Source organism: Syngnathus leptorhynchus, chromosome 2 (assembly GCF_054491065.1).
Source record: "Syngnathus leptorhynchus isolate UIUO chromosome 2, UIUO_Slep, whole genome shotgun sequence".
Classification (NCBI taxonomy): domain Eukaryota; kingdom Metazoa; phylum Chordata; class Actinopteri; order Syngnathiformes; family Syngnathidae; genus Syngnathus; species Syngnathus leptorhynchus.
Genome location: NC_141196.1, coordinates 15592491 through 15620216, shown reverse-complemented (window position 1 = coordinate 15620216; position 27726 = coordinate 15592491). Strand labels below are relative to the sequence as shown.

The 27726-nt window shown below is 40.3% G+C and overlaps 3 protein-coding genes across 9 annotated transcripts in view; 2 read left to right on the top strand and 1 right to left on the bottom strand.

The window, feature by feature from the left end:
• The window catches only part of kcnip1a (Kv channel interacting protein 1 a), a 32976-nt gene extending 13694 nt beyond the window's left edge, over positions 1–19282 (top strand). For 2 of the 4 annotated variants that reach the window (XM_085905775.1, XM_085905777.1), the window contains exons 2-8: positions 14216–14340; positions 14999–15068; positions 15155–15225; positions 15290–15397; positions 16156–16260; positions 16528–16590; positions 17869–19282. In XM_085905775.1, the coding sequence (XP_085761901.1) occupies positions 14216–14340; positions 14999–15068; positions 15155–15225; positions 15290–15397; positions 16156–16260; positions 16528–16590; positions 17869–17916 (590 nt within the window). In that variant the 3' untranslated portion in view covers positions 17917–19282. Of the gene's footprint in view, positions 1–4559; positions 4896–12568; positions 13241–14215; positions 14341–14998; positions 15069–15154; positions 15226–15289; positions 15398–16155; positions 16261–16527; positions 16591–17868 lie in introns of those variants that run through there. The other 2 variants (XM_085905776.1, XM_085905773.1) reach the window with 2 other exon arrangements.
• Positions 19283–19486: 204 nt separating this feature from the next.
• On the bottom strand, positions 19487–22629 carry tlx3a (T cell leukemia homeobox 3a). Its single transcript, XM_085903783.1, has 3 exons — positions 22118–22629; positions 21157–21394; positions 19487–20436 (listed from the first exon to the last, which is right to left on the bottom strand). The coding sequence occupies exons 1-3, from the start codon at positions 22521–22523 to the stop codon at positions 20253–20255; spliced, it is 828 nt and encodes a 275-aa protein (XP_085759909.1). The 5' UTR covers positions 22524–22629; the 3' UTR covers positions 19487–20252.
• Positions 21024–27726, top strand: part of dock2 (dedicator of cytokinesis 2) — a 116342-nt gene continuing 109639 nt past the window's right edge. For all 4 annotated transcript variants that reach the window (XR_015063315.1, XM_085903732.1, XM_085903722.1 and 1 more), the window contains exon 1: positions 21024–21419. Coding sequence is in view for 1 of the 4 variants with exons in the window: in XM_085903732.1 (XP_085759858.1) it covers positions 21380–21419 (40 nt within the window). In the remaining 3 variants the exon portion in view is untranslated. The remainder of the gene's footprint in view (positions 21420–27726) is intronic.

Sequence of the window (27726 nt, the reverse complement as noted above, 5' to 3'; positions counted from 1 at the left end):
TGTAATGTAGCTTGTATAACACACTCACTGCTATCACTAGCTCCACTCCTACACATCCCCCTTTATGATTTCCATTTCATGTTCATCATATAATATAAAAACTCAGCCATTATACTGTGTCTACAAATTTACGTTTCTCAGCAATGTGAAGGATTTTCATCCAAATCCCTGCACCAGAATGGAATGAGTCCACAGAAACAGTTTAGCTGAAAGTGTTACAGTTATAGTGAGCCCAAAAGACTCAGTAATTCCCATATTCCAATCGCCGTCTGTGGCTTGGGCTGTATTTATTCATAATACTCAATAATTAAAACCGCACCACGAGTGTCGTTTTTTTTGTACTGATTGGACTTTATTGCAAGATTTTTAAATGAAAAGATAGCAGTCACTCGTCTGCTCAGACATAAGTTTTCACTGCCTTCATCTCCGTCTCCTCGCCATTCTCCCCCTACCCCTTTTTTGTGTGATGAAAGATCAATAGTGGAGCTGCCATTAATTATTCCCTTTTTGATATGATGGGTGCAAGAAGCACATCCTAATAAAGATAGAGACGTGAGGAAGGAGCCATTTGAAGCAGAGCGGATATTGATATTCCTGCTAGACAGTTGAGTGACTGATTATAGTATGTGCACACATGGAAGCGAAACATGTATAACTGTTAGCTCCACATGTTAGCTGAGAGGTGCTGAGAAGCTAATAAATTCATGTAAAGCGCTTTTAAACTTTAATTTTCTCACTTTCCCTCCTTCTGTATATTCTCTTACCCCAGAGATCCAATGATGACATGTCCCACTTGCTCTCTATTTTGACTTCATTCTGGCTCTTTTCATACATTTCTTTTTCTTCCCGCCTGCATCACACTCTAATCTCCCCCTGGAAGCTTTCCTGGCCTCTTTCCTCCTCCTTTCTTCTTGCGCTTTTTCTTTTGCCAAAAGAAAAAATACTTTCCTCATCCTCCATATGTTCCACGTGTCTTCCCACTCTCCTCGTTGTCCCATTTTCTGCCTCTTTCCTTAAATCTGCCGCTCACACTTCCACACCAACGCCTCTTAACAACCAGATTATTAAAGAGGAGCTACATGGACACAGCCCTGTCACCGAGTGACGATACCGCGACAGAAATGGATTAAGACGTGAGATTGGCTCGCGGATTTCAAACTACAGTAACATCGTGCGGCAAAATTTATAGGTGGAGATGGCGAAAATATAAGACTAGCAGTGCTGGAATGCCTGAAGACAAATTCCCAGATAAGGGAGTGGGGAGAGAGATGGATGGAGGCTCAGGATGAAGTCAGGAACATTGACGATGGGTTACAAATCACTTTGATAGCCTGTAAATTACTTGAGGTATAATTCTTTTCTATAGAAAGAAGAAACGTGTGTCCACGTGTTTGTGCATGCGTGTGTAAGCTGCTTAGATAATGAGCCGAAGCCACTCTCCTCCTATTTTGTAGGTAAATATACCCTAACAGGCCTCAACATTAGGTACGTCTTCCAGTGCAAGAGTTTGATGGAAAATTCTACTTTTACAAAGACAGTAACGCTTACTTTTGATTGACCATCGATAAGTGTCTTTATCATTATGGTTTTATTGTACAGTGGCATTGAACAACGAAGCGATACGCTTTGTCTAATATTTTAGTGAGCATTCATCTATGTAAGGGCCAGAATGTTACTGCAAAATCCAACCACATTAATGATAAGGTCAGTATCACCATTAAAAGTGCCTTTGGTGTTCTCGTCAGAATCAGTCGTCATGAAAATGGAGCAGAATAATGAAACCTTGAGGTCTCATTGGAAGTGGCCAAGAATTTTTTGCACCTTTTTCAGAAGGGAACACTGTTCATGACCACAAAGTTTAATTTGAATAATTAAAATAAAGAGTCAATTTAATACAATGACGGTTCAATTCAGTGATACATCTTGTAGAGTTGTAACCACCTACTTACTGATATATGAATCTGTGGGTCTAATCTCCCTTTATACTTCCTGTTCGGCTGCTACGTCACCACTTCCAAATATGGGCACAGTGAAAACTGTCAATTTTGCATTGCCTCACGACTCCTTCACACTGAGTATGTGCAGTGTGAAAAGGGCTTAATGGTTCTCAAACTTTGGTGCATTGTTAATCTGTTTACATAGATTAATTATGTTCCTGGTCTTTTGGTTTTTCCTGTCTCGATGTGAATGTCATTCCAATGATGTCATTTTATTGCATTAAGTATTATTACTACCTCGATTTGCCGACTGTATTCATTTAAGTGTAAACCTTTCATGCTGCCTGGTTTCCATTTCAACCACTATTCAGAGTCAGCATTGAGTTTTGAGAAAAGCTACTTGTAAAAAAAATGCTGAAATAGGCATTTATATCACATCAAATCCCTGTTTATTGATATGTCTGCAATCAAATGCCGACCAGTCCATTATGATTTTCCGACGTGAATTTATAACATTCATACTTGTTCTTATTTATACCAACAGTAAAGACGTCAGATTGGAACTTTGATGGATATTATTTTTTGATTATTATGGACACAGGTGGCTTGACAGTAACAGCACACTCTTCTCCTAATCTCTTCAATCTTTGGACCGGCATAGGCGACATTTTGCTTACCGAAGCTGTTCCGAGTCTATTAAACTGTCCATTTTGTAGCAGAGTGTTGAGGGATGCTTCAACATGTTTACTTCCTGCGGTTGATTTGAACCAGATGATTCCTATTTGCTACCTGTTGTAAATTGGGTCATGTCTGCAGGCTGCCTCATACAGAAAATGCCAGCAAGTCACTTTCAACATAGATTCCGTACCGCTCAGCAAGTCGAGAGACTTTAGCTCACAGAATAGCAAACTGTTTACTGTACATGCATTTTGCTTTGCTTTGCTTTTTCTTTTTTTTTCTTTTTGAGGAAGGGGTGTGGGGGGGCTAGGTACCAACTCAACAAATAGGCTTTGGTAAGACTGCAGCTATGTGGAAAATATAGTGTATGATTATTTTTTTAACTTAAACATTAATGATATTGTTGAATTACGTATTCTTAACAGTTTCATGACAAATAAAAAGGTGCACACATTCCTTTTTCAGTAAACCTTTGCCTTTCCATCAGTAAATTTAGGATGTATGTTTTCTGTTTTTAAGATACCTTTTTACCAGTTTTTCCATTTTTAGGGTGAGACAACTTTTAATCTTCTACCGTTTTTTTTTTTTTTCTTTTAGTACGAGTCATCGTGTGACTTTTTTTGCCATGAGGTATGGGCAACAGTTTAAGATACAAGTGCGCGTTAGTTGCTCAAAGCTAGCAGGCAGCAGCAAGCTTCATCATATCGATTTGTGGCGGCAATAAACTTTTATGCTGGTTTGCCACCTGCTACTCTTCGCTTTATATCACAGTTTGTCATCATGATGGTAATTGGATAGCAAAATGTTTTCGAGGTAGTTCTTGATGAAATATACTTGCAACTCCAACCCTCCCTTATTTGTCTTGCTTCGGACCAGCAGTGATTTAAGTTGTCTTGCCCCACTAGACAATATGTTGCATTAGTTTTGATATTAACACTGGTTCAATTATTTTTCTATCCATACACTTTATGGATGTAAACATTTGAAACATACAGTACTGTTAATATTGTCAATAATGTAATGGACACTTTCTTTGACCTATTTAAATTAAGGTTGAATTGAGGGGGCAAAAAAAGATTCCGAATTGGACCTGCAGAGGTTCCATGATTCAAAAGTGAGCCCGAGTATGATTTTGAAACGGCTATGGAAGTTTTGCATTTTATGCTCATTGTATTAGAGTGGTTCTGTATCATTTAACCACCCTCCCTGCACCCAATTTATCTCCCTCAATGTAGAACCTTGTTTGTATTGATTTGGTTGTAAATGACTTGCACTTTCATCTGCACAGACAGGAGCACACTCCCTCCGCACACTTTACACTTTTATCTGACACTTGTCTCCATGCCTCTATTACTACTCCATTAAATATTTCACTCCTTCTCAATCCCTCGCCTCTTAATCTCTCCCAGTCGCCTTTCCTCGACTCGAAGCTGCCGTCTTTATGCTTTCTTATTCTGGCTGACAATCTTCCATCCGTCCTTTATTCCTACCATGAGGGCGAATCTTGAAAACTCTCCATTCCTTTTTTCCAATATGGCTGTGTGATGGATGGCACGAAGGGACATGTTGATGGATGCACGTGGCTTTTCCTTGAAGAAAAAATGTTGTTGGGACAAAACAGGAAGTGATGCATGTGGCTGTTACTACTTATTGTCACTGACACGCACTGCATAATTCATGTGTTCTTTTAAGTCATTACTCATCTGCATATTTGTCATATTAGAGTGAAACTAAACTTTTCCCTTCCGGTGATTCATGGAGTGTTATCTTCCAAGCACCAAATACACTGCAATTAAATAATTCAGTGAATACAAATCCTGATGATTTCATTCTGAATCACCAACGCTGTGCTCTGGCTTGTTGTGATGGGAGCGGAGTGAGGGGAGAGACCCCCAAATAGGGGTGCATGAGAATGGGGGGGGGGGCAAAGTGGTGAGAGAGGAAAAAGAGGAGGAGCGCAGGGAAATGGAGTGAGAAAGCATGATAGGAAGGAGGAGTTTGAAAAGAGGAAAGAGATTTGTGCCGAGAGCAACCAACAACAGAGAGATACTGTATGAAGAAAGCGCAAAGGGGGAGATAAGATGAGAGCATGAGGGAGTGCGTGCGTTTTGGCTGGGTATGTGATGCGCGCGTGCTCTAGTCGTCCAGACACGTGACGAAACACATCCAGACTTCGGCACAGGGACAGACACACTTGTTTCCACGACGACGTTGCAAACATGGGGGCTGTGGTGGGCACGCTGACCATGCAGCAGACCAAAACGAGGAGGCCATCCAGAGGTGAGGGACCACACGCACGCACGCACGCACGCACGCACACACACACACACACACACACACACACACACACACATACACACATTTCCTACCTCACCTTCAATACTTTTATTAAAAGAAATGTAGACTATAGTGTATTTTAATTGCAGACATGCCATGCACTCAGTCACACAAGACTCACATATACATATTATTGCATTTCCTATATACTATTGAAAGAAGGCAAGCATCATCTACAAGACAAGACAAACTTTTCTGTATATTTTAATTGCCCACATGCTACTCTGGGTGGCTACCTACAACACAAAGATGAACATGGTTTCAATTAATATCTATGGATGTTTCAATTGGTGGCTTGTTTCTGATGGAATAAGTGTGTGTGCTTGTGTGTGTGTGTGTGTGTGTGGGTGTGACTGTGAGCGTGAGAGAGAGCGAGGGAAAGAAAGAGAGAGAGAGAGAGAGAGAGAGAAAGAGAGAGAGAGAGAGAGAAAATAGACCAACAGGTTTTTCAAATGACAAATAGTCCTTTTTATCATGCCATAAAGTTTTACAACTGTGTCTGTGTGTGTTATCTGCTGTGAGTGCATGCGCGTGTGCATTTAGCTTCAGCAGGGGCGTTTTTGTCTTTTGGTCCGTCTGGTGGCTGCGTGCGCCGTCGGCGGCGCGGGTAAACACGCGCACGTCGAAGGTATTTGTCACTCCACTCACACACCACTTTTCCGTCTTGCAGTTACCTTGGAAGCACGGTCGCCATGGCAACAAAAGATGTCCATTATGGAGGGGCGGGAGGGCTCGGGTCGGGCGATTTTGATGAGATGGGGGTATTCCTGTTGCGCTGTTGACGTGAGGCTAAAATGTGGTTAAGACAACCTGTTGCCTGAAGGGAATGTGTTGCACTGCAGTCAAGTACAGTGAGCAAGGAAATACTGTCCATTAATTGCATTTAGTTATTTAACAATATTTGCCAGGGTGGGCAATCAGGTTTTTTTCCATGTGCAAATTAGAACAGGTAAGACATTTTCCAAATGGAGTGCATATGGCTGCTTCCGTTTTTGAGAGTATTCTCACTCCTACTTGCACAAACACCTTTCCCAAGGGTGTTAACAAAGGCAGGGCATAAATGTGTTGCTGTGTGGAATAATGAGGTGGCAGTAAGGTGCAAACATATTGTGGAAACATCTGACTCGCCTTTCAATGTGATAACAAGCATTTTACCTGTGAAAGAATTGCTTCATATAGACAAGTAGATTGGGTCATTACTCACAGGAAGTGAAAATGGACAAAAAATAAATTTAGCTTTCATGCTATGGGCAGACTTTCTTTCTGCAAAAGGCTGGGGCACATCTGTGGGATGTTTTGTCCTATTTCTACATTTGTGTCTTCCTCCCCTAAACTGTTGCTGCAAAGTTGAGAGGATAGATGTGTAGAATTTACCAAAAACTGAGAGAAACACATTGCACTGCCTGTGAGTGGTTAATTGATGTGTTTCCATGGTCTACCTTTGTTTATATACTGTAGTTTAAACTTTGTGCTTGGATTGTTGCAATGTTTTACATGAACACCTGTGGCGTGTTCATGAAAGGAAGACCAAGTTATGAGATGAATTAAATATTTGTAAATATAATATAGGCCAATTTCCAGGGTGTTGTCTGGGCACTCAGGCTTCCTTCTTCAATAAAAGGGGGGGGGGGGGGGTCCATGCAAGTTAGGTTAAATCAAGATTATGAATTGTCCATAGGTGTGAATGTGAATAAGAGTTTATGTGTATATGTGCCCTGCTTTTGGCTGGTGACTATAATCCCACTATGTCACCCACTTCTCACCCAAAAGTCAAATGGGAACTAGTCCAACTCTTCAGTAGCCTGACTAATGAGGGCGAGGGGCAAAGAAAATGGATGGATGTATAAAAGAAGGTAATAACAGTCAAAGAAAATAGTGCATATGAATACTGTATAATACTGCACAATTACAGATCGACGTCACGTAATTGGCATTCATGTCCTTTGGCTTTAACAGCAGGTGGTCGGCCGGCACAGCAAGCTAGTGTGGAAATAGTTTACTATAAATGCAACCGTTACAACTATTTACAAAATATGTGAATAAATTGAGACAAGGTCATTTTTTTCCTCTCTACGGGGGGCATTGCTTCCCTATGCAGCTGCACTTCGCACATGCCAGGAACTGCCATTGTTTATGCGTGACTTTGGATTGATTGCACCCTATTGGTTTTCATTCTTTTTTGTTCATTCATTCATCATATGAGCAGCTAATCTTCATGAAGGTCGTAGGCGTATTGTAGCCAGATGGGGCACACCAAAAAATCACAAGGCACACATCGTAGACAAACAACCATTTGCACTCACAATTTTACCCAAGGACTATGTGGAGTGGTCAATCAGTCTACCATGCATGTTTTTAGAATGTAGAGGAACCCCCAAGTAGCGCTGGGTAACCCACGCAAGCACAGCAAAAACATGCAAACCAACCGGGAATCGAACCATCACACTGTGAGGCAGACATGCTAACCTGTGCTCCACTCTGCCGCCCACCCCTGAACATTTTACAACACAGTGCCATTTCCTTGATTAGAAACAAAATAACAGATTTTTTTTGTAATGGATTGGATACAAAGTACAGCAAGTGTATTTGTAATTGCTAGCACGATTGTTTCTGGCTGCAGTGGTGCATGCTGTCTGGAGATAACTGGTGATCCGGCTTTACAACAAACAGAACACAGCTATAACGTTGTGAGATTAGATTCCTCCATGATGGATCCTCTGCAAGAGGATCATTGTGCTCTGAACTACAGTGTGTCATCATCCTCTTTGTGACTTGTTGTTCCTGCTTGTCTGACAAACCAATTTTCTTCTACCTGCTTCTTATCTGCCATCTATTTGAGCAGTCTTGTGATGCGTCATGTCTCCTTGGTAATGTTTTTCCCCCACTTCTCTTTGTCATGTTGCTCCCTGCAGCGGTGTTCCTCTCCCTTTCTTGTCACACCTTTCTTTCTGTTACTCTATTTCCTCCCCGACCTTTCAACTCTGTGCACTGAAGGCTTCATGCTCTATGTACACTTCACTCCACTCTTTTCTTTCTTTCACGACCCATTTCCTCTCTTATCCACCTTTCCTCTCATATGAAAACTCCATAATCAGCCATCATCACATTCATACCTCTTTATCGACTCCTCATATTAGCTTTTCATTCTTTCTCTCATTTGCTCCCTTTGTCGATCACCCACGCTCCCATTAGCTGCTCTGAGTGCTGATTAAGTCATCACGTCATTCCCCCTCCCGTTGGCCACCAGCCATCGTGTTCCTATGTGAAAATGTCTCCAACTTTTTGGGGGAATTTTTATGAATACATTTTAATGTATGCCCTTACGGACACAAATCTCAGTCATGGATGGAATTGATTGTTGCTCGAGGCAGGTATAAGAATACACCCATACCTTACCCCCTTCGATGTGACTATGAATTGCTGTTTGTCCTTGTGTGACCTGAGATTACCTGAGAGCCACTCCAGTGTGTACCCCACCTCTCGCCCAGTGGCAGGTGGGATGGACTCAGATTGTTTGGAACGCTAACAAAACTTCATTTTACTTGACAAAATTGTGCACAGTAGGAGTTTTCATGCAATGATATGCAAGATAAGTGGAGCTAAGCGTTACGATGAAGTGCTCACCTTGAGACTTTACTAACTGTAACCCCCCACTATCAGAGTTGAAAGTATGGCCGGCCAGGCCTGTTGCTAAGCGTACAGGCTTTTGGCTCAGCAGGGATGTAATTCTTCACCTCTGAATGTCTTTTTTCCACAGTACCCACATCAGTCATATCAGTCTATTAGAAGGTCGTACAGAGTCATGCTGAGCACAGATGTGCAGCGCTTCAGTCATTAGTCGTTTTGACTTGCCCTTCATTAACTGCCTGTAACAGTGACAATCAGTTGCAGCGGTACCTTAATTTACGAGTGACCTTACACGTTTTTCGAGATTTGATTCGACGCAACAGCCACCCCCAGTTGAAGTTTACTGTCAAACTAATCATAAAGCAAAGAGAATTACACTTTTCACTTTAAAGGCTGATATATCTTAATACTAACAAATAATTCAAAACATCATAGACGGGCTTAAATTATAATCATTATCATGGTGTTATAACTCAATACAATAGATATTTGAATATAAATGGTGTAGACAGATGATATAACAGTATTCACAGGCATAAATCCATTATACTATCTCAAAAACAGAACTGCACACAAAAAAGAACCAAATTTAGGGGATTAGATTCATTTCAACAGGGAAATATGACTTGAGGTATCAATGTTTTGAGCGAAAACCTGGTCAACGAATTAAATCCAGAAGTGCCAGTTTCAGGGAAGATGCAGCAAATACTGGCTCAACAATGTATCAGTTGAACATTACAATAGCCTTAAAAGAACTTTGTGTGGATCAAACTCCGATTAGAAACAGCTCTCAGTACAATGCGTTGCAGTTCTGTAGAATGTTGTGGTGCACTTTTGATGACATCACTGCTTGCACTCTTTGGCTCATTCTGCTGCTGGGGAGGTTTGCCTTTCTGTAGACTCATTATTTCAGCATCCTATCTTGTATAATTTTCCCCATTGTGTCCTACGACTGTACAATACAATGTACTTGGCAGCCTCTGGAGATGGAAATTCAGTCACTGGGGAATCTGAGTAAATTATTTGCTTGAAGGCATTATAGCTATCCATCAAAGCTGTTTTAAACTCAAATATCAGCATATGCCATTTTAGTCACAAGGACATATTGCAATGAATGTTGTGAGGTATAAGGTCTTGGTCTTAAAATTGGCTTGAAATTGCATTCAGTTTTATTTGCCTGGTTGCTTTATTTGATGTTTTTACGACCCTTGAAATAATGTACTTGGTACCTACACAATGGCCTGCCCTCAATTAGGCTCCTTACAACAGTGAAATTGTTAACATCCAAATTGTGGATGAGATCCTAAACTCGCGCTGTAAAACGTTATTGCGTTTGCAGCTTTTACATGCTGTAATTAGGGCTGTGGCAGCTGAAGTCTATTTTTAAGATACGCTTCTCCTTTCTTGGAGCTCAACCTCCAACATTGCGAGTCAGCGCAAACCATCTCCGTCTCTGCTTGTGCTGCAGATTACGCAAATTCTCTTCATGCTAACATCATAAAACGTAAGTGGGAAGTAAAGGGAGAAAATGGAAAGCAATTTTGGGCGTGCAAAAGATAATGGAGAAAAAAAAATCAATCTAGTTTGTAGCACGTTGTTATAGTGGATAGCATGTCTGCTTCACTGTTGAGAGGCTCTGGGTTTGAATCTCAGCCCCAGCCTTCCTGTATGGCGTTTTTATGTTAATTCCGTGCTTTCATGTCCCCCCATCTTCCACACACATACTTTGGCTCCCTCTCATGCTGCAAAGACATGCATATTAGGTTGATTAATGATTATCTTTTGAGCGTGAAGGGGTGATTTCTTGTGCCCTGCCATCGACCGTGACCAGTTCGCCTGGTACCCAAAGTCAGTTGGGATTTGCTGCAACTCCTCATAACCCTGATGAGGACAAGTGGTATAGAAAATGGATAGAATCTGGCGTTTGAGATTGGAAAAAAAAAAATTGTTGCTCTTCTTTGGTGTGTCTGGGGGAAATTGGCGTTGTTTTTCTCTGCTGACATTCAAGACTTTAATCCTTCTGACGAGTGCCAGATGAAACGAGTTCAGAATTTCATTCATAGTGTAAACTCAACATTTTATGTTAACTTTGGAATTCCGAGTTCATTCTGAAAGTTGGATTCAGAAAGACGGACAATAGGCCTGTGGAACATGTTTGCTTTAATGTCCCTGATGACAAGATACTCGAGTAGCAAAAGCTTCATCACATTCCAAATTATTCACAATTTGTAATGCTGCATTTGCTCCTCAGTATTCATGAATGAGTTAGTGATTGCACTGACACGCACTGCAATCAATGATTCATCTCAGACTGTCGAAAAAAGATAAATGGCTAATGTGCTGCTTTTGCCATATTACATCATATCCCATTGAATTTGAAATTGACAGTCAAACAAAACAAGAAAGAAAGTAATATGAGCTTGGTGGCATTATGATTAATTTCTGGGGTTTTACCGTTGACAAGATGATTAATGTCTCAAAGTTTGTAGCATTTTCAAGTCGGTATTCATCAGCCACTTCATAGGTTCACCTGCACATTCCAATGATGATAACTGCAAAATCTTTACTTATAAAAGTAGGCTCAGTATTTTTGTTGTTGTATTTTGTGGTGATTGAGGGCTGTTTCTATTTGTCTCACCAAGCTAACCAAAAATAATACACACACAGTATGATGCCTTGCAGTTCCTTTGCAGATTGTCAAATCGTTGTACCCTGCCCGGAGAATACTTCACCTTTTCATTTCCGTTCCATTTTTCCATGCAACTTAATCCCCCTATGTACTCTCCATTCATTCAGTCCAGCACCTCGCTTAATGCACATTACCGCCCCCCCCGCCCCAAATTGATTCACATTGATTCACATTTACTCGTCCAAACTGAAGCAATTCCACAGTTTTCTAAGGATTGTGCATTAGAGCAGTCATGCCACACACTGTTCATGAATTCAGCAGAGAGATGCTACACAGTGGTCACAACAAGCAAATGATTATTGGCGCTTACCCTGAATGCATTTAACCATCCTTATTAAATGGTATTTATATGGCTGAGCATAGTTTGAATGCCGGTCAAATTAAAGTAAATGTTGCCCTTGATGCAACATTAAACTGTGGACAGTGCCGCCAGTATAAATGAAGTAAAGCATCCATATACAATACTTTTTCTTGATACACTAGCACCCTCTGTTGACTTTACTTGGACACACTAAATCTCGTCGATGCCAGTGTTTCCCAACCTCCAGTAAGCCAAACAAAAAAATGTCACAAAGTGTAGGTACGTGGTACTTGACAATTATATTTACTCTCCGACAGGATATTTGTACCTTTTGTCAATAGTAGTAAATAAAACCGTCCATCCATTACTCGGACCGTACCGCTTTATCCTCACCAAATATTTGAATGAAGTGAAATATGTTAATTTCACGAGGAGCTTATATTTCATGCAGTTGGCGTGGATTCAATACCCATACAGTATGAAAGAGGCCAGCCCAGATAATGGATGAATGCATGAATGCATGAATGAATGAATGGATGCATGAATGCATGAATGCATGAATGCATGAATGCATGAATTAATGAATTAATGCATACGGATTCAGTGAATTTACGTTAAAGCTAGGAATGAGCATAGCTTGGCAATGCAGGATTTTGCTGACAATGGAATAAGAAAAAAAAAACGTTTGCCTTGAGGCATGACAGTTTGTTGGAAAAGTGCACACCATTTTCTTAGTTATTAGTCAGAATTATATTATACCCACAATATTTTACTTTGTGTGCAGAAAACAACAATTTCATTGTCACAAAGTATTTTTAGTATTTTATTTGTGTGTCATAAATATATTATGGGCACGAAAACATAAGCCTCCAAAAATCCTTCCGAAAGTTTGGCAGAATTTATGTTGCGTTTTGCCGCCCTCTACCGGAATTTGATGGTCTTAGCAGACTGCATAGTTCTACACTGCAAGACTACAGTTTAGAAAGCGGTCATGCTGTCTCACTGGGTACATTCTTGGTTACTGGTCAGTCTGCAGCAAATGAGTCACTTTGTGGTAAGTTCAGCCTCATGTTGTTCAGGGATAAACATCAGGCTTAATGGGGACAATTTATCAAACAGTGAGCTTTCCTCCAACACACACCTGCACATTTGCACAGACACATCTCAGCACAAGGTGATTTTGTTATTGTTACACTTTATTCAGCCCGGACCCTCGAGTTACTGCCTTGTTCCCAAAGAGTGAAGGACACCTGGATCGAAATAAAGAGAGGAGGGGGGACACAGAATGGGATTCGCCAGGATAGAACCAAGGTCGGCATATAGGAGTGGGACATGCCCTGGGGAGTGGTGTCATGGGAGCTGGGTGATTCCACCTTATAAGAGAGGAGGGGAACAGTTTCATCAAGTAAAAAAAAAAAGTCACGTAGTGAGATGTAGGTGTGAGGTTGAAAGAAGAAGTCACGTAGTAGGCGTGAGGTTGGACATCGAGAACCTTACGGCTTGGGACAGATGGAGAAGACGGTGTAGGCAAAAGGGACATACTTGGTTGGAAAGTGACAGACATGGAGAAAGGGGAGCAGCGTGAGAACAGTTTACAAGCCATAGCAATTATTCTGCTATGCTGTGGGCTAATCAAGATGTTGCACCTATTAGGAGTCATCTCAGTAGCAGGTGAGTCAACATAGACCACTTTTAGCCAATCTTTAGCAACGCATGCACTTCTTAAAACTTTCTCCGTGCAGAGTTTCTGTTATATTTATGACTGGGAGATTTTTTACTGGGGAATTTGCATTTACAGATATTTTCCATTATCCAAAAAGATTGTAATCATTCCTGTTTTCTTGCTTTCTTCAGTTTACTTCACCTCTACTGACCTACACGTGGCGATTAGATGTTTAAAAAAAAATATCTCTCTATATATATATAGATATATCTATATATCTATATATATAGATATATATGTGTGTGTGTATATATATACATACACACATACATACAAGCATTTGTACTCATGCACATACGCTTATTGCATACTAGTGTACTTTAGTTGAGGACATGTCACCTTGTGTTGTGCGTGCATTAGAGCATCTCTGCGTGTGGCAATAATTTAGTTGATTCTATACATTTTACATTAAGAGATTATTTGAGTCTTTCAATGAGATGATTACAAGCTCAACATTGACCTTCAAGAGTTACATTGAAAATGCTCGAATCAGCATGTTGTCATGACCCGAAATAAAAAATGTACGATTATAAGGACATTTGACAGGCTTTTTAATAGACTTGCTCCACAGATGAAATTGTCTCTGGAGCGGAAAGTGCACAATGAACTTTGTCCTCTCGTGACCCTCAAATGAAGCTGAACAGGGATCTGCTTCAACGACTCAAACTGCTGAACAATGTGACTCAAAATACTGTGCACTGGCAAAAGAACAGTCAGTGGTGTCATTGATAGCTTGATAGATGGATATAAATCTGCATTCAGCATGAATCGTCAAATTCAGTCGTGGTTTGTCCTCTCTCATCTCCCCCTGCAGCGATGAGTGTATAATGGTGGGTTAAAAATAGGAGGAGCCATTCAAGTGACCTGAGCCTATCGAAAATTGATGCATGTAAACCAAAGTCCTTTTGTTTGTGTGTCACAAGACAAAGCTGATGACGACCTGGAGATGACCATGGTGTGCCATCGACCGGAGGGCCTTGATCAGCTTGAGGCTCAGTCCAACTTCAGTAAAAGAGAACTCCAAGTGCTGTACAGGGGGTTCAAGAATGTATGTCATTTCACATCACGTATCACACTGAAAGTAGCAGTATTTGTCATACAGACATACATTAGCCGAGTCAACACTTTTCGGTATGATGCAGTTCACTGCAAACTCCAACCACAATAATAAACATTGTCAATTTAAATCAGCCCATTAGTGTCCAACATGCCTGATCATTTTCTCTCATTTAATCATGAGAGTGTACCTAATGATGGAGACCAGTGACAATGCTATAAAACCATTTTGCATAAGAGCGAAATCCCTCTTATAGTTAAGTATTGCTTAGAAATTAAAGTTTAATCCTGTCAGTTTATTAAAGTTATTGTTGCAGCCAGAGGCTATGTAGAATAAAACACGCATGAGTGTGCATTTCTCTCCATGTGTAAAGCATTTAAATTGCATTTCTGCATAATAAGTTTATTGAAGTAAGCCTAATGTCTTTTTCTTTTATTGTCTCTTTGCAAAATGCATGTGAAATTCGCTATGTGGTTTCAGTAAACAATCTGATTTCAACTACATAATTAAACAGCAGCCACAGCCTCTTGCCATTTGTTTATATATGCCATGCTTTAGTTACTTCACATTATTTATCGTGCCACAATCACGCGCATTCTCTCGTGTTTTCCTCATTTTTGACAGGTTATTATTGTTTGTACTTTTCCAGGAGTGCCCAAGTGGAATTGTCAATGAGGAAACCTTCAAGCAAATATACTCCCAATTTTTCCCGCATGGAGGTCAATCTTTTTCCATTGTTGTTGTTTGACCAGCGTATTTGTCCAATGATGAACGCACTCTTGTATCCTTGCACTCACTCCTGCAGATGCCAGCACCTACGCACACTACCTGTTTAACGCCTTTGACACGGCACAATCGGGCACCATCAAGTTTGAGGTAAAGCTCAGGTTTTCTTTGGTGTGATGTCCAGATTGTCTGATGTTTTTTTGTCCTTCATCAGGATTTTGTAACAGCTCTGTCCATCCTGCTGAGGGGTACCATTACAGAGAAGCTCCAGTGGACTTTCAACCTCTACGACATTAACCAAGATGGATACATTAACAAAGAGGTGATGACACAGGCTGCTCACATTTTTTTACCATTTACATGAATTGGAAATATTAGAGTGTGACCACGGTAAGATAATGGTTAGCACTTCTTTGATTGACTTCCCGTTTGAGGTTTTCATGTTTTTAATCATGCTTTTCTTCGGGTACTCCCACAATATAAAAACATGCCTGTCATGTAATTGAACGCTCCACTAATGTGAGTGTGAATACTTGTTTATATGTTTTATACCATGCACTACAAACTGCAACCAAAATTTATAACATCATCCAAAGCTGCTGAGTTTTTGCTTTGTTGTAATATCATTGGAAATACAGCTCAGGAGCTTTAGTCTACTTTAATCTGACATATTTGTCATAATGTGTTGCAAAATTTTAAATGATGTGCTCACACTTAAAGTCAAGGTCAAGCAGCACCCGAAACGAATTAAGTGTGCACCTACCGACCTGGAAAATGTTTGCCAAGCTTCAAGACAAGCAGATAAAAATTGCAAGAACAAAGCAATATATTTTGCTTTGATAGTTCTCTGGTACAATGGCAACATAAATTTTAAAAGCTGGAAGAGAGGGAAGTTGGGGCTGTTGCCTCCCTTTGACCTGACCCCAATGATGGATGGATGAATTAATATCTACGGCATTTAACTCAGTACTGAGCACCCATCACTTTGAAACAGCTTTTGTAATCAATTTGCGGACGTGTACATAAGGAAGTGTCCAACTTCATTTTTTTGTGTTTTTTGTTTTGGTGTGTCCTTTACAGGAGATGACAGACATTGTCAGAGCCATTTATGACATGATGGGAAAGTACACTTACCCTGCCTTGAAAACAGATGCACACAAGCAGCATGTGGATGCCTTCTTTCAGGTAACAAAATGAACTCCTCCAAAAAGAATACATTCAATCACTTTTCTCAAAAAACACTTTTCCCAATATGATCGGAAAGCCTTCTGCAGAAGGCCCACACTATCCAACCCAGAACCTCAGAGCTCTAAGGAAAATATGTAAACTAAGATAACACATTTTTCCTCCGTGCAAAAGACAAAAACAAAATGTTATATATGGGAATGTTTTGCAAACTGCATTTATATATTTGAAAAGTTCACCTGGTAGCTTGTGTGGTTTTCTTCACAGAAAATGGATAAGAACAGAGACGGTGTGGTCACCATTGATGAATTCATCTATTCTTGTCAAGAGGTACTCTACATTTGATTTTTTTCTCAGCAACCTGAGAATCTTGCTAACTTGGTTAAAGAGCGTTATTGTTGTTGGTTTGCACTCAGTGCAGGTGTGAGTGAAACAATCGCATAGCGAAATTCTATTTGGCTTCTTCATTGTTTGTATATGCCTCGCTCACTGGTACAGAGGGACCATCTTGCATGTTATTAGAACACCTGTGCCATTCCTCTTATAATGCATTATCCAGCTCTTGTCAGACATCCATTGACTAGCCACAATATTAGTCACAGCTGTACAAACAATTGCGATCCAATGCAAAAGATGCATTAAAAAAGATGCACAAAATATAATCATGTTTAGTTTTGAGCAATCCTGTCAGATTTTTTTTTTATGTTGGGGGGTGGACCTTAACCGATAAGGAGACATTTGCATTTTGTTCCACACTTCGCAGCAGTTTGAAGATGTCTCAAACATTTTTACGAAAATGATCAGGTGCAGAGTTATGAAATAAATGTGAAATTATTAGTTCAAAAATCTTGCAGGAATTAGTTTGCCAAACCAATTGTTCCTCCATCCATTCCCTCAGGTTAAGAGTCTGGCTGTCATCCTTTTGGTCTGCGCACTTCCATTTACAAAACATCAGATTCTACTGTCAACCGCTCATACCCATCAGCATCACCATCCTTGTCACATCCCACCTGAATTATTGGAACACTTCTTGCGGCTCTACCACTCAGACTTCTTGCATAAACATCAGTTGCTCCGGAATGTTAACTGGCTCCCAGTCAAGCAGATAATTGTCTCTCCAATTTTAAATTGCATTCAGGACTCATTTTTCCAGTATGTACATGTTGCCTGATTTTTACAGATTTGATTAGGTCCTTTTTGGTTTGATGTAGGGGGGAACCAGTGGTATAAACTGGAACCACGGTCTAATAAATATTTTGTTAAATTAATCCTTGATTGTAGAAATAAAATTGTTCAAATAATATTGGATTGGATCTCATTTTGCACTGCGTTTGGTGCCTCTAATATTTCTATCTTCCCTTGTGTCAAAGTATCCATTTCTTTTCAGCTATTCAGATTATTTCTAACTATAAATGACCGCAAATGTCAACAGAAAATATGGCAACATTTATAGCCTCAATCTTTCTATCCAGTTAGATTCTAACTGTAGAGAAACATTGAGGCTTGTTTATAAATACGTTTTACACGCTGCCCTCTAGCGGCTAGTCAACTAAATGACTTGTCAGATGAACTGCCCTCATCCCTTCTCGATGCTCTTCTTTTACACAGGATGAAAACATCATGAGGTCTCTTCAACTCTTTGAAAATGTCATCTAGAGATCAAGTGGAAGAAGGCCATGTCCAAGTGGAGTGGAACGAAGCAAAGAAAAAGTATACTTAAAACAAAGTGACTTTCCACTGTCACAAAAACAACACAGAAGGTATTTCACCGAAACAGGGCGAAGACATCAATAGAGCTAAAAAAAGTCCCGCAGAATTGTACCTGCTTTGTTTGTTTCTGTCACATTGTTAAGTGTTCATTTTGTGTAAAGCCTCTCACTTTTTATTGAGCACACAAGTGGACAGTCACTAAGCAGGACTCAAGTGGTTGATAATGATTTTGCTCTTTGTGAATCTCTGTCAGTCCCCCCCAAAAAATGGAGCAATATTGTCATGCATGCAGGGAGGAACATCTATTTAAGTAAGTGTGCCATACAATAGGGCAGTCATGGAGCTCACACGTCACCCGATTTCTGCCACAGCCATCAATGAAGAGAGAGTAACTTGCGTGTTCCCGCTGGTGTCCGTTAAGAGTCTCACTGTTGTAACAATATTGGATTAAATGTTCTATTTGTTGCTTCTGTTTCAAGAAAGGGATCGTTGCTGCTCGTCTGTGTCTTTTTGTCTCATTCAGCGTAGGTGGAAATATAATACCTGCAGTTATGCTTTGGCCGGTCAGCGAAAGGACGTTCACTTTAGCACATAGTCGGAGAAGGACTCTGAAAGGTGCACGTGTATCCTATGTGACGGTTTTGTTTTCCTGAATAATAAAACGACATTTGTTGGAGCATGTAATATCACATTATGTGCAGCGAAACAGATAGATTGGTATAGAAAAACAGTTCAGATTGGAATTTCCAATAGTGTTGACCAAAACTTTCACTGTGAGGGAGCGGCAACGATATAGGAGGATGTCAAAAATGTGACTTTTTAAAGAAAAATGAGACTGATTTGTTATTTCAGAAGCCATTTTGTTTGAGCCATTGTTTGAGAGAACAGTGGGGACGTAATGGAACCTCTCCTCTCTGTGCTTTACCACAGCGGGCACTGTGTTCTCAGTAGAATTTGATAGAAAATCATGTAAAAGTTTACAACTGGACTTTTCCAGATGGATTTTTCAGTAACACTATACACCACATTTCAGCACAATAATTCTTTACATAAAATGAGGAAGAGGGCTTTTTTTCAAATTATTATCATTTTTGTCATACTAAAAATGATGCTTAAGCACCCATTCCATTTCTAATTCACTCCACCAAAAATCCTATTAAATTCTCACGAGAACAGGCTCCGGTGTGGCAGCTCATCCAGACATGTGGGCAGGAGTATAGATTGATGGACAACATCAGATTTGTTGGAATGAACTCGTGTGTGCTGAATTGTTGTAAAAAAAATGGATATATTTATCAATAAACTTTTTTTAAGAAACAACCACGGGTTATCTTGTTGTGGCTTTTGTTGGTGTTACGATACTTGAAAGAATTTGCTCACAAAACATTTGTATTTGTACTGTTGTCCATACAATAAAAGTACAAAAAAGAATACTGTACATCCTTTCATGGCCCACAAACAAACCATATTAACATACTTATGCAGACAAATAGACACTGAACATGCATCACCCTTATTATCCAGCATTTAGCCTGTTCTTTTCTTAATTTCTTTATTTGTATTCATTGTGTAACATTTTAGGTGCACCGAATGTTATATATATATACAAGTGATTGTGCCAGTGCAGCGTAAATAAATGGGATAAATCCTTATATAAATTTGCCCAAGTGAGGCTTTAAGTGCAGTATAATTAAAAACCTTTATGTGAATAATATTTCTGTTTGGTTTAGCAGGGCACAGTCAATTTTAGTGCATGTGTCTACCTTATTTGCCGTTACCCTTTTCATATATGAGCCTAATGGCTCATAAAACCTTTAAATGTAGTATCCTTTAAATTTTCGGGATTTAATGAGATATTGACTTATGATACCTCAGTGTACACACTTGGCTGGCTGGTTGGTACCTGCTGCCACGCAATCTCCCGAATGAACAGGACAAATACAAGCAGATTGGAAGACGATTTGCGACGTGATAAGACGTTTTGAGCTTTTTGCCGCTTTCGGTCCTTTTATTTTTTATTTTTTTTGGGGTGATATGAAAAAGTCTCAGAGGTGAAAATTGAAGTCCCATTCGCTTTGTGATTGACGTCACTCACCCCCCAAAATGTGCAAGGTCTAATTTCACCGCTCAGATGTCCTCTATTTGTCTTGCAATTTCCCATCCATCAAAGTTCACTCGCAAATTTACTGTTCTCACATGGCCCCCGCACCGAAAAGTGGATCTCGTCATCCTATTGGGAATAACAGATGACGCCCATCGATTCGAAGTCTGGTGTCACGTCTCTACTCTCTGTCCTCGGCCCATGGCTGCAGGTTCTGCAGGGCATAGAGGGAGGAGTTGTGCGCGCACAGCGGGTCGGTCACAGCGGATTCGCCCAGGGACTTGTGCAGGGCGGACTGCTGCAGCTGCAGGATGAGCCGATTGGCCTGCTGGCGCTCCGCCTCCCGCTCCTCCGCTGTCTGCCTCCTGACGCGAGCGCAAATCAAATATTAATATAAGTTCATCATAAGAGAGGGGATAAAAAAAAAAGTTTCACGTTTAAACCCAACATGATACATTTGTGTGAGTGTTAAGATAATTATTGCTAACATTTGGTAAAACTGTTTGAGTTCTTTTAAAATAAAAATCAATTTATCTCGAGTATTAATGAGAGTATTTGATGCAAGCATTTAACCATGAAACTCCAACTTCATTCATTAAATTATATGTTCATTAAGGCGTTTTGATCAAGCAAAACACATGTATTTGTTATATCTTTCAATATTTTTTTCACTTGACACACTTAAGTTTTAAAAATGTGCGTTTGTCGATACTCAAGTTATGAGCGCACTTATACACTACCGGAAATTAGCAAAAGCCCCCCCCCCCCTTTTGTTAATAGTATTTGGGGGGTATTTGTTCATAGTTTATATAATTTAAAAAACGTTTTGTTGTGCAACGTTTATGTGAAAATTGTAGGTAGCTAAGAGTTTCTCCCCTTTGCTCTTAATTTCTATTTTTAACACGCTTAAAAACCCCTGTGTTTTTATTCCGTGTCACCAAGGTCAATGAACAGGAAATTGTACAATTTACCTGGTGATTGTAACACGGCTCACGTCGCTCGTTTTCAATTTAAGACGCGGGTTAAAAAAAAAAAGAGTTAACATCAAGACGCAGGTTTTTAAAAAAAGACTTAACAATAGACACCTCCACTTGGTTCTGCGGTTCTGGAACCAGGTTTTGACCTGCGCGTCGGTCATTTTGAGGTTCTTGGCAAGGGCGGCCCTCTCAGCGCTGGCCAGGTACTTCTGGCGGTGGAAACGTTTCTCCAACTCGCAGATCTGCACTCTTGAAAAGGACGTGCGCGGCTTTTTCCTTTTGGGGGGCGTCCGGTTCTGGTACGGGTGACCTATCCGCCGCGTCACCGAGAATGGAACCAGAGCCGCTGGATGAGGACAGAGAAAGACACGGTGAGCACCCACACAATTCGGCGTGGAAAATATTTAGGTCTTAACATTGATACGCAACTCCAACACAGTCTTTTTAAAATTGCCCGACAAAATTGATCTTATTTAATTGAGTGTATATTTCTTAGTTAGAGCCCTGCTTGTTTTTTTCTTTTATTTATTTTAAGTCGAGCGAAAGTAGAATTTATTTTAATGTGTTACCATGGTCTTTTCACTATTTACATGACAAATTGAATATTAAATCTTGACATTGTATTTTGAATGCGTTAACCAAGTCAGATATGACGAAATATTAAGGGATTTTAATGCACACACTCATTTCCTCCCCCTTTTAAAAGGAAATATTTGCGTTCATTTACTTTGTATCGTGAAAAACATTTCGATCTTTATGAAGTTCTCTGAGTTTCCATTTTAGTTCATTATGAAATGGCTTATATTTCAATGCATTTGTGCAGATTTAAAACCTTTTACAAAAAGAAGTCAAGATTGAAGTGTTGCTACTTAAGACCTGGATGAGTGATGTGCTGTTCTTTCACTAATAAAAAAAAAAAAAAAGGAAAGTGGATGATATAGCAGGCCCTCATTCATGATGTTTGTGGAGCCATCAATTCAGTAGTAGTCGCTAAAATGATAAATAAATATCTACATTTTGTATGTACAACATATTTTATATCTATCAGCTCGTGGAACGGCTGGCCTACCGGATATTCTTTCCTTAGCGAAGCGGTTTCCTATCCAGGGGAAACACAGACCCCCAAAGCCCGGCACGGCGCTCTGAACCGGGGCTTGCGGTCCCGGCGCTGCCATAGGTCTGTGGGCCGGCACTCGAATCACTCCTCGGCTTCCCACACTCCTGCTCTCCCCGTACGAGACCGACGCCTCCGCCGGGGGCATGACACCGGACAGGGAGATGGACAAAGCCGTGTAGGAAGGCGCGCTGCTCCCGGTCGGGCTCCCTAAGCTGTAGTAACCGTCCCCGCCGCTTACATTGCGATGTCTTCCGGGCCCGTTGTCTGACTCCGTCCCGGCTCCCAAGATCTGATCGATACCGAAGCTGATGGGCTCGTGCTGGGTCGATTTAGGAGGAGGGCTCGGTGCTTGATCCATCTCGGCGGTTCGCTTTGAAAGTGGATCTTTTTTGTTGTTGTTGTTGTTCTGGAGGACTCACAGCTGAGTCAAACTGGTCCTAAAGTGGGATAAGTCTCCATGTCTATCGGCGCATCCAAGATTTCTGGGTTAAACAGGCCGTTTTGGAGGGACCGAGCCGTCTTGTGGTGGCGTTTGTTAAACTTTGATGGACGTTTGTGGCGCTCCATCCTCCTAATCCTCCTTCCCCCCCCCAAACGCAGCGTCTGACAGCTCCATCCTCCTCCTCCTCCTCTTCTCTCTTTCCCCACCTTTCATTGGCTGGCAGCGGGATGACTGATTGAATGTTAATGTAGGTAGGACGTCAATTTGGCACGATGAGCGAATTATAACCTACAATACTAGGCGCCATTCAAAAGCAAAGTCTAGTTCTATAGTGTGTTAGGAGACCATAACGGCATTTTGAGGGATTGTCATGCGTTGTGGAAGCAACGAGTTGCAGCTAATACTTTAAAAAGTATTTGATTAATGATGTAAAAGTGCATGTAATTGCATGCAGTCCATGTTTTTTTTATTTCAGACAACCTTTTGCTTAAATTTGATTCTCGATATTTCGTTTTCCACTATTATAACAGTGCAACATGCAAGATAGTATTCCAGTGTCATTTCAGGTTATTTTATTATAAACCATGCATCACCTGAATCAGCTGTCATTCAATTTAATCATAGTTGGAGGTGTTTCTACTATTTTTTTCTGCTAATTATCCAAGTGTTCAAATCTCTTTTTTTGTTAAATGCTGAACAATTCTTGCTATCTTCTTCGATGTCAATATAAACCGGGGACATTTTCCATATGCAACTCTCTCTATATATATATATCCATATAATGTACATTCAATTCTGCTGGCATGGACTACCAAATGAAGTGCAGCATTTTTCTTACCCAAATTTATCTTTAAGGTAAAGAAATATTCTTGTTTGATTTGGTGTAGAGAAAAATCCTATGGTGTCAAATTGTTTATTTGAGTTAATGTCACTCACACCGTTATTATTATGAAATATGTTAATGACTTTATATGTGGTTGATTGTGCACAGAAAATGTTGAAAGCCATTAATTTAAAAGGCAAGCTCTCGCCAGCATGCCCATTGAGCTTGGCAGAGTGCTCGAATGCTTGCCTTGTGCCACATTGAGCTGACAAGGCACGGCCATGGGCTACTTCAGATAAAGTGCTCGCGCCTCTGGAAGCTGCTTGAGCCCTCACATCCAATGGAGCACGTGCCCAAATTGGCCCCATAATCAGATTCCCAGCAACTTGTCTCTAGGACAGACTAATGCGCTTGCCCCTTGGCTGCGGCAGGGGCCTTTTTAGGAGATCACATTACTTCACTCTAACAAAGCACAAGGTTCAATTATTGACAAGGTGGGTTTATTTGGTGCCTGTTGTAAAGAGTTGGCCACTAATGCGTTTTTATTTGGTGGAGTTTAATAGCTCAGTGGACATTTGCTGGCCAAAATTTAAAGAACAAAAAACACATCTACATGCCTATAGCACTATTCTTAAGAACATGCATTTCCATGATTGTTCTGAGAAATCCGTCTGTTATTTGAAAAAAAAAAAAGTGGCGTGCAGCTTCACAGACATCATATTAATGTGTGTTGAACTAATATTGCTTTATTTAGCTATAGAGGAAGAAAACATTGTATAGACAATACTGTGAGTTAAAAAGGCCTCTTTGAAATTCATTTAACAGTACAGTATATGTATTATTGTGGTTAGAGTTTGCATTGAATTGTAATTCATTGAAGGTGTTAGATCATTTTTTTGTAATTTTATTTTACTAGATGAGAGGGCAAAATTTTTGTAAAACATTTGCAGTGCAGTTACCATGATATCAACTAAATTTGCAGGCATGACCGCAATAGTGATATAGTTTTTTAGCTTTATGAAAGTAGTTTACCTTTTTAAAAATGTAATTATAGTATTATGTTTGTGCACCTAATGAAGTGGCAATTTGCTGGTTTGGCTAATGCAATCCTGTAGAATCATGACGGTATAATACTTTGAAAGCCTCTTTTGACGTGTTAAAAAAAAAACATCATGTATATAATAATGTTCACGGTCTTATAATAAAAACGCATGCGAATGATCAATATTGTTTTATTCATTTTATACCGCGAGAGACCTGAATAGAAAGTTTGCATTCAGTGGAAAAATAATAAATAAAGAGGCATCTTCTTTAATATCCAGTCTAGTGAAGCAAATAAGAGCTGGGACGAGGCCTGGGGTGTTCGTTTGGCAATATGGACAGACTGACTGGAGTGAGTGAGTGCGTGTTGGCTGCCTCTAGCCGCCATATGTGAGCTCACCAGTAGCTTTTGATGGGGAGAATTGGTCTGTTAAAAGCTGTCATCAGTTTGTTTTTATGTTTCTCTTGGTGACATTTAACAAAGCTAATTCCATCCCTAAACAGTGACACACATGCCTGACTAAAAGATAAAATGAAGTCGATTTTAATCCAAAGCATTTGCACTGCTGCTTTTTTTGTAGACGTATAGCGCAGAACATGAACGGAATGGTGATGAACCGTGTGATAAAAATGATAAATCGGAACATTTAGCCATGACTGCTTTATTGAAAGGGCGCTAAACCTGCACAGAGTGGCCGTGCACCTACTGTTTGAAGATGTAGCTAATCCGTTGTAATCTGGGATTAAGAGATTATATCATATTAATTGACACCACTACACTCATAAATCTACATGCAACCTACAGTGTTGTTTTACGTTTAGCCGTCTTAATTTCAGAAAGAACCACACAGTAGTAGTATTTGCTTTTAGGACGCAACCTTGAGGGCAGGAGGCCAAAATATTAACTACGGTATTGCTCTTTTGACAGGCGGCAATTAAATCTTGCACGCACACATTAATCCTCTTTTTTCCCACTGCGGGCAATATAAAAGCTGACAGGATGACGCCAAACGTCCCCAAAAGAAACGACAACAAAAGAGTGAAAGAGTACGATTTGTTTGAGAAATTACCACTTGATCTGCATAATCGGGGTGTGCATGGTCTGCAGCTCGGTACCCGGGGGCTGCGTTTTTATTGCTTGTCTCCTCAACGTTATCAATTTCAGCGGCGCGCCTCACTCTTTTTTTTTTTTTTCTTATTCTTTAAAGGGGGGGCACGCCGGCTGCTTGTGAATAATGAATGACACGCTTTTATATTGTCGCTAAAGTGCCCGTGATGTTCGAATATGAAAAGGCAGCGGTAAGTAATAGTGCATTTAAAGGGGATGTAGTGTGTTATTATGATGTAAAGGAGAAGCGGAGAGTGAGATAGGAGAGAGAGAGAGAGAGAGAGATTGTTTTATTACAATAAGAGGAGATGAGTTTGCCTCGCAGCCAAACGGGGGAGCAGTTAATGAAACTTTACCGCAGCTAACGATTTCCCCTCCCTCGCTCTTAAAACCGCCCTTATGAAATATTTAAACTCTTTAATATAGGTAGTATTAGGACCAAAGACAGTGTATGGCATGGGCCATCTGACAACATTTACAAGGCTGATGATTCCTTTTTTTTTTTTTTTTAAGTGGGGTAAACAAAGCTTTACGGCCCCAGCAGCATTGAGGAAAAGTCGTGGAATAAATCACATCATATTGAGTGCAATAAAGCCACAATGTGTTTTACTGTTGCAGGGACTTGATTTAGTCGAATTTACACATCTCCCCCCATCCCCTGCACGCATAGAGATGCAGCATGGAGTTTCATGCTCTCAGCCCAAGAGGAGGGAGTACACGGGTGGGGAGAGGGGGGCTTCATGCTTGTTGGTATCGTGTTTCATATTGACATGCTCAGTGGGATTGTTGCTTGAGATGAGAGATATGGATCCCCCATTGGGGAGCGTGCAGGCCAGGACCACTAACAGCAGCATCCTCCTTGTTGTGGTCTTTGAACTCTGTGTGGACATTATTTATCTGCTGACACTTGTGCTAGCACACTTAGGGAAAATGTCAGGTGAATATACCAATTAAAGATGACACAGGACAGGACATTTCATTAGGTACATCTGTACAGCCAAATTAAAGGCACTGCAACATTTCTGCATTTTAATTTGATCATAGGTTTATTCTTGTGGTTGTCTGCAGTGGCGTAGAATTGCACTGCATCACTTAATGGACGCAGGAATAGTTTTATTGGATTATTTTTGAGGAAATTCGACTTAATCTATTCCTACAGTTAGCTCAAATGACTTAATCATGTTAAAATTGTCCAGCCACAAACACCTTTAAGCAGAATAATTCAAAAGCCATCTCAGCTTTTTTTTGTACTGATAAACATCATTGAAGTACAACAGCTGCAGTCACACTATTTTTTTTTTCTCAGTGTGGTCAAAATACTGTATACACGTCAGAGCAGTTGTAAAACACGCCTATCTACAACCATGAGAATGTTAAATGAACATTTACCTGATAATATCAATCAAAACTGAGCATCATCATTATCTCTTGCTCTCTTGCTCTCTTGCTCTCTTTCTCTCTCTCTCTCTCTCTCTCTCTCTCTCTCTCTCTCTCTCTCTCTCTCTCTCTCTCTCTCTCTCTCTCTCTCTCTCTCTCTCTCTCTCTCTCTCTCTCTCTCTCTCTCTCTCTCTCGCATAAATAATCAAATTGTTTAAATAGATTGAATAGATTAGTCTGACTTTTAAATTGTCTTTTTTTTTTTTTTAAATAACTTGGTGATCAGCTACAAAATCTTGACTGTGTAACTCCAATATTCTATTAGAACAAACATTCTCATCAAAATTACAATACATAATGGCATTACCAAGGATAAGTATGTTCTCTGAGTACGCAAATGAAAGTACAGTAAGGCCGAAGTTCCCCCCCCGCCCCCCATTGCAACAGTAAACTGAAGAATAATACACTGTAAAAGAAAATAACAAAAACAACAAAAAATATCAACTTTAAACATGCATACTGCACACAAATCTGAAAAAAAAAGACACCAGGATGCTTATTCAACCACAAAGGATACACTGATATGTCACGTGAAGGAACAATATGCTTGGGCAGCGAGTGCATGTGCGTGTGTGAGGGGCATGGAGCACGTTTGGCCTGTCTGATGGTTGAACGCATGGCTGCCTCTTCACGCTAGTTAAGAAGGAGGGAGCGGAGGATGAGAGGGAAGGATGTAACCACACTGGTCAGAATTAAAAGGGATGCGCTGG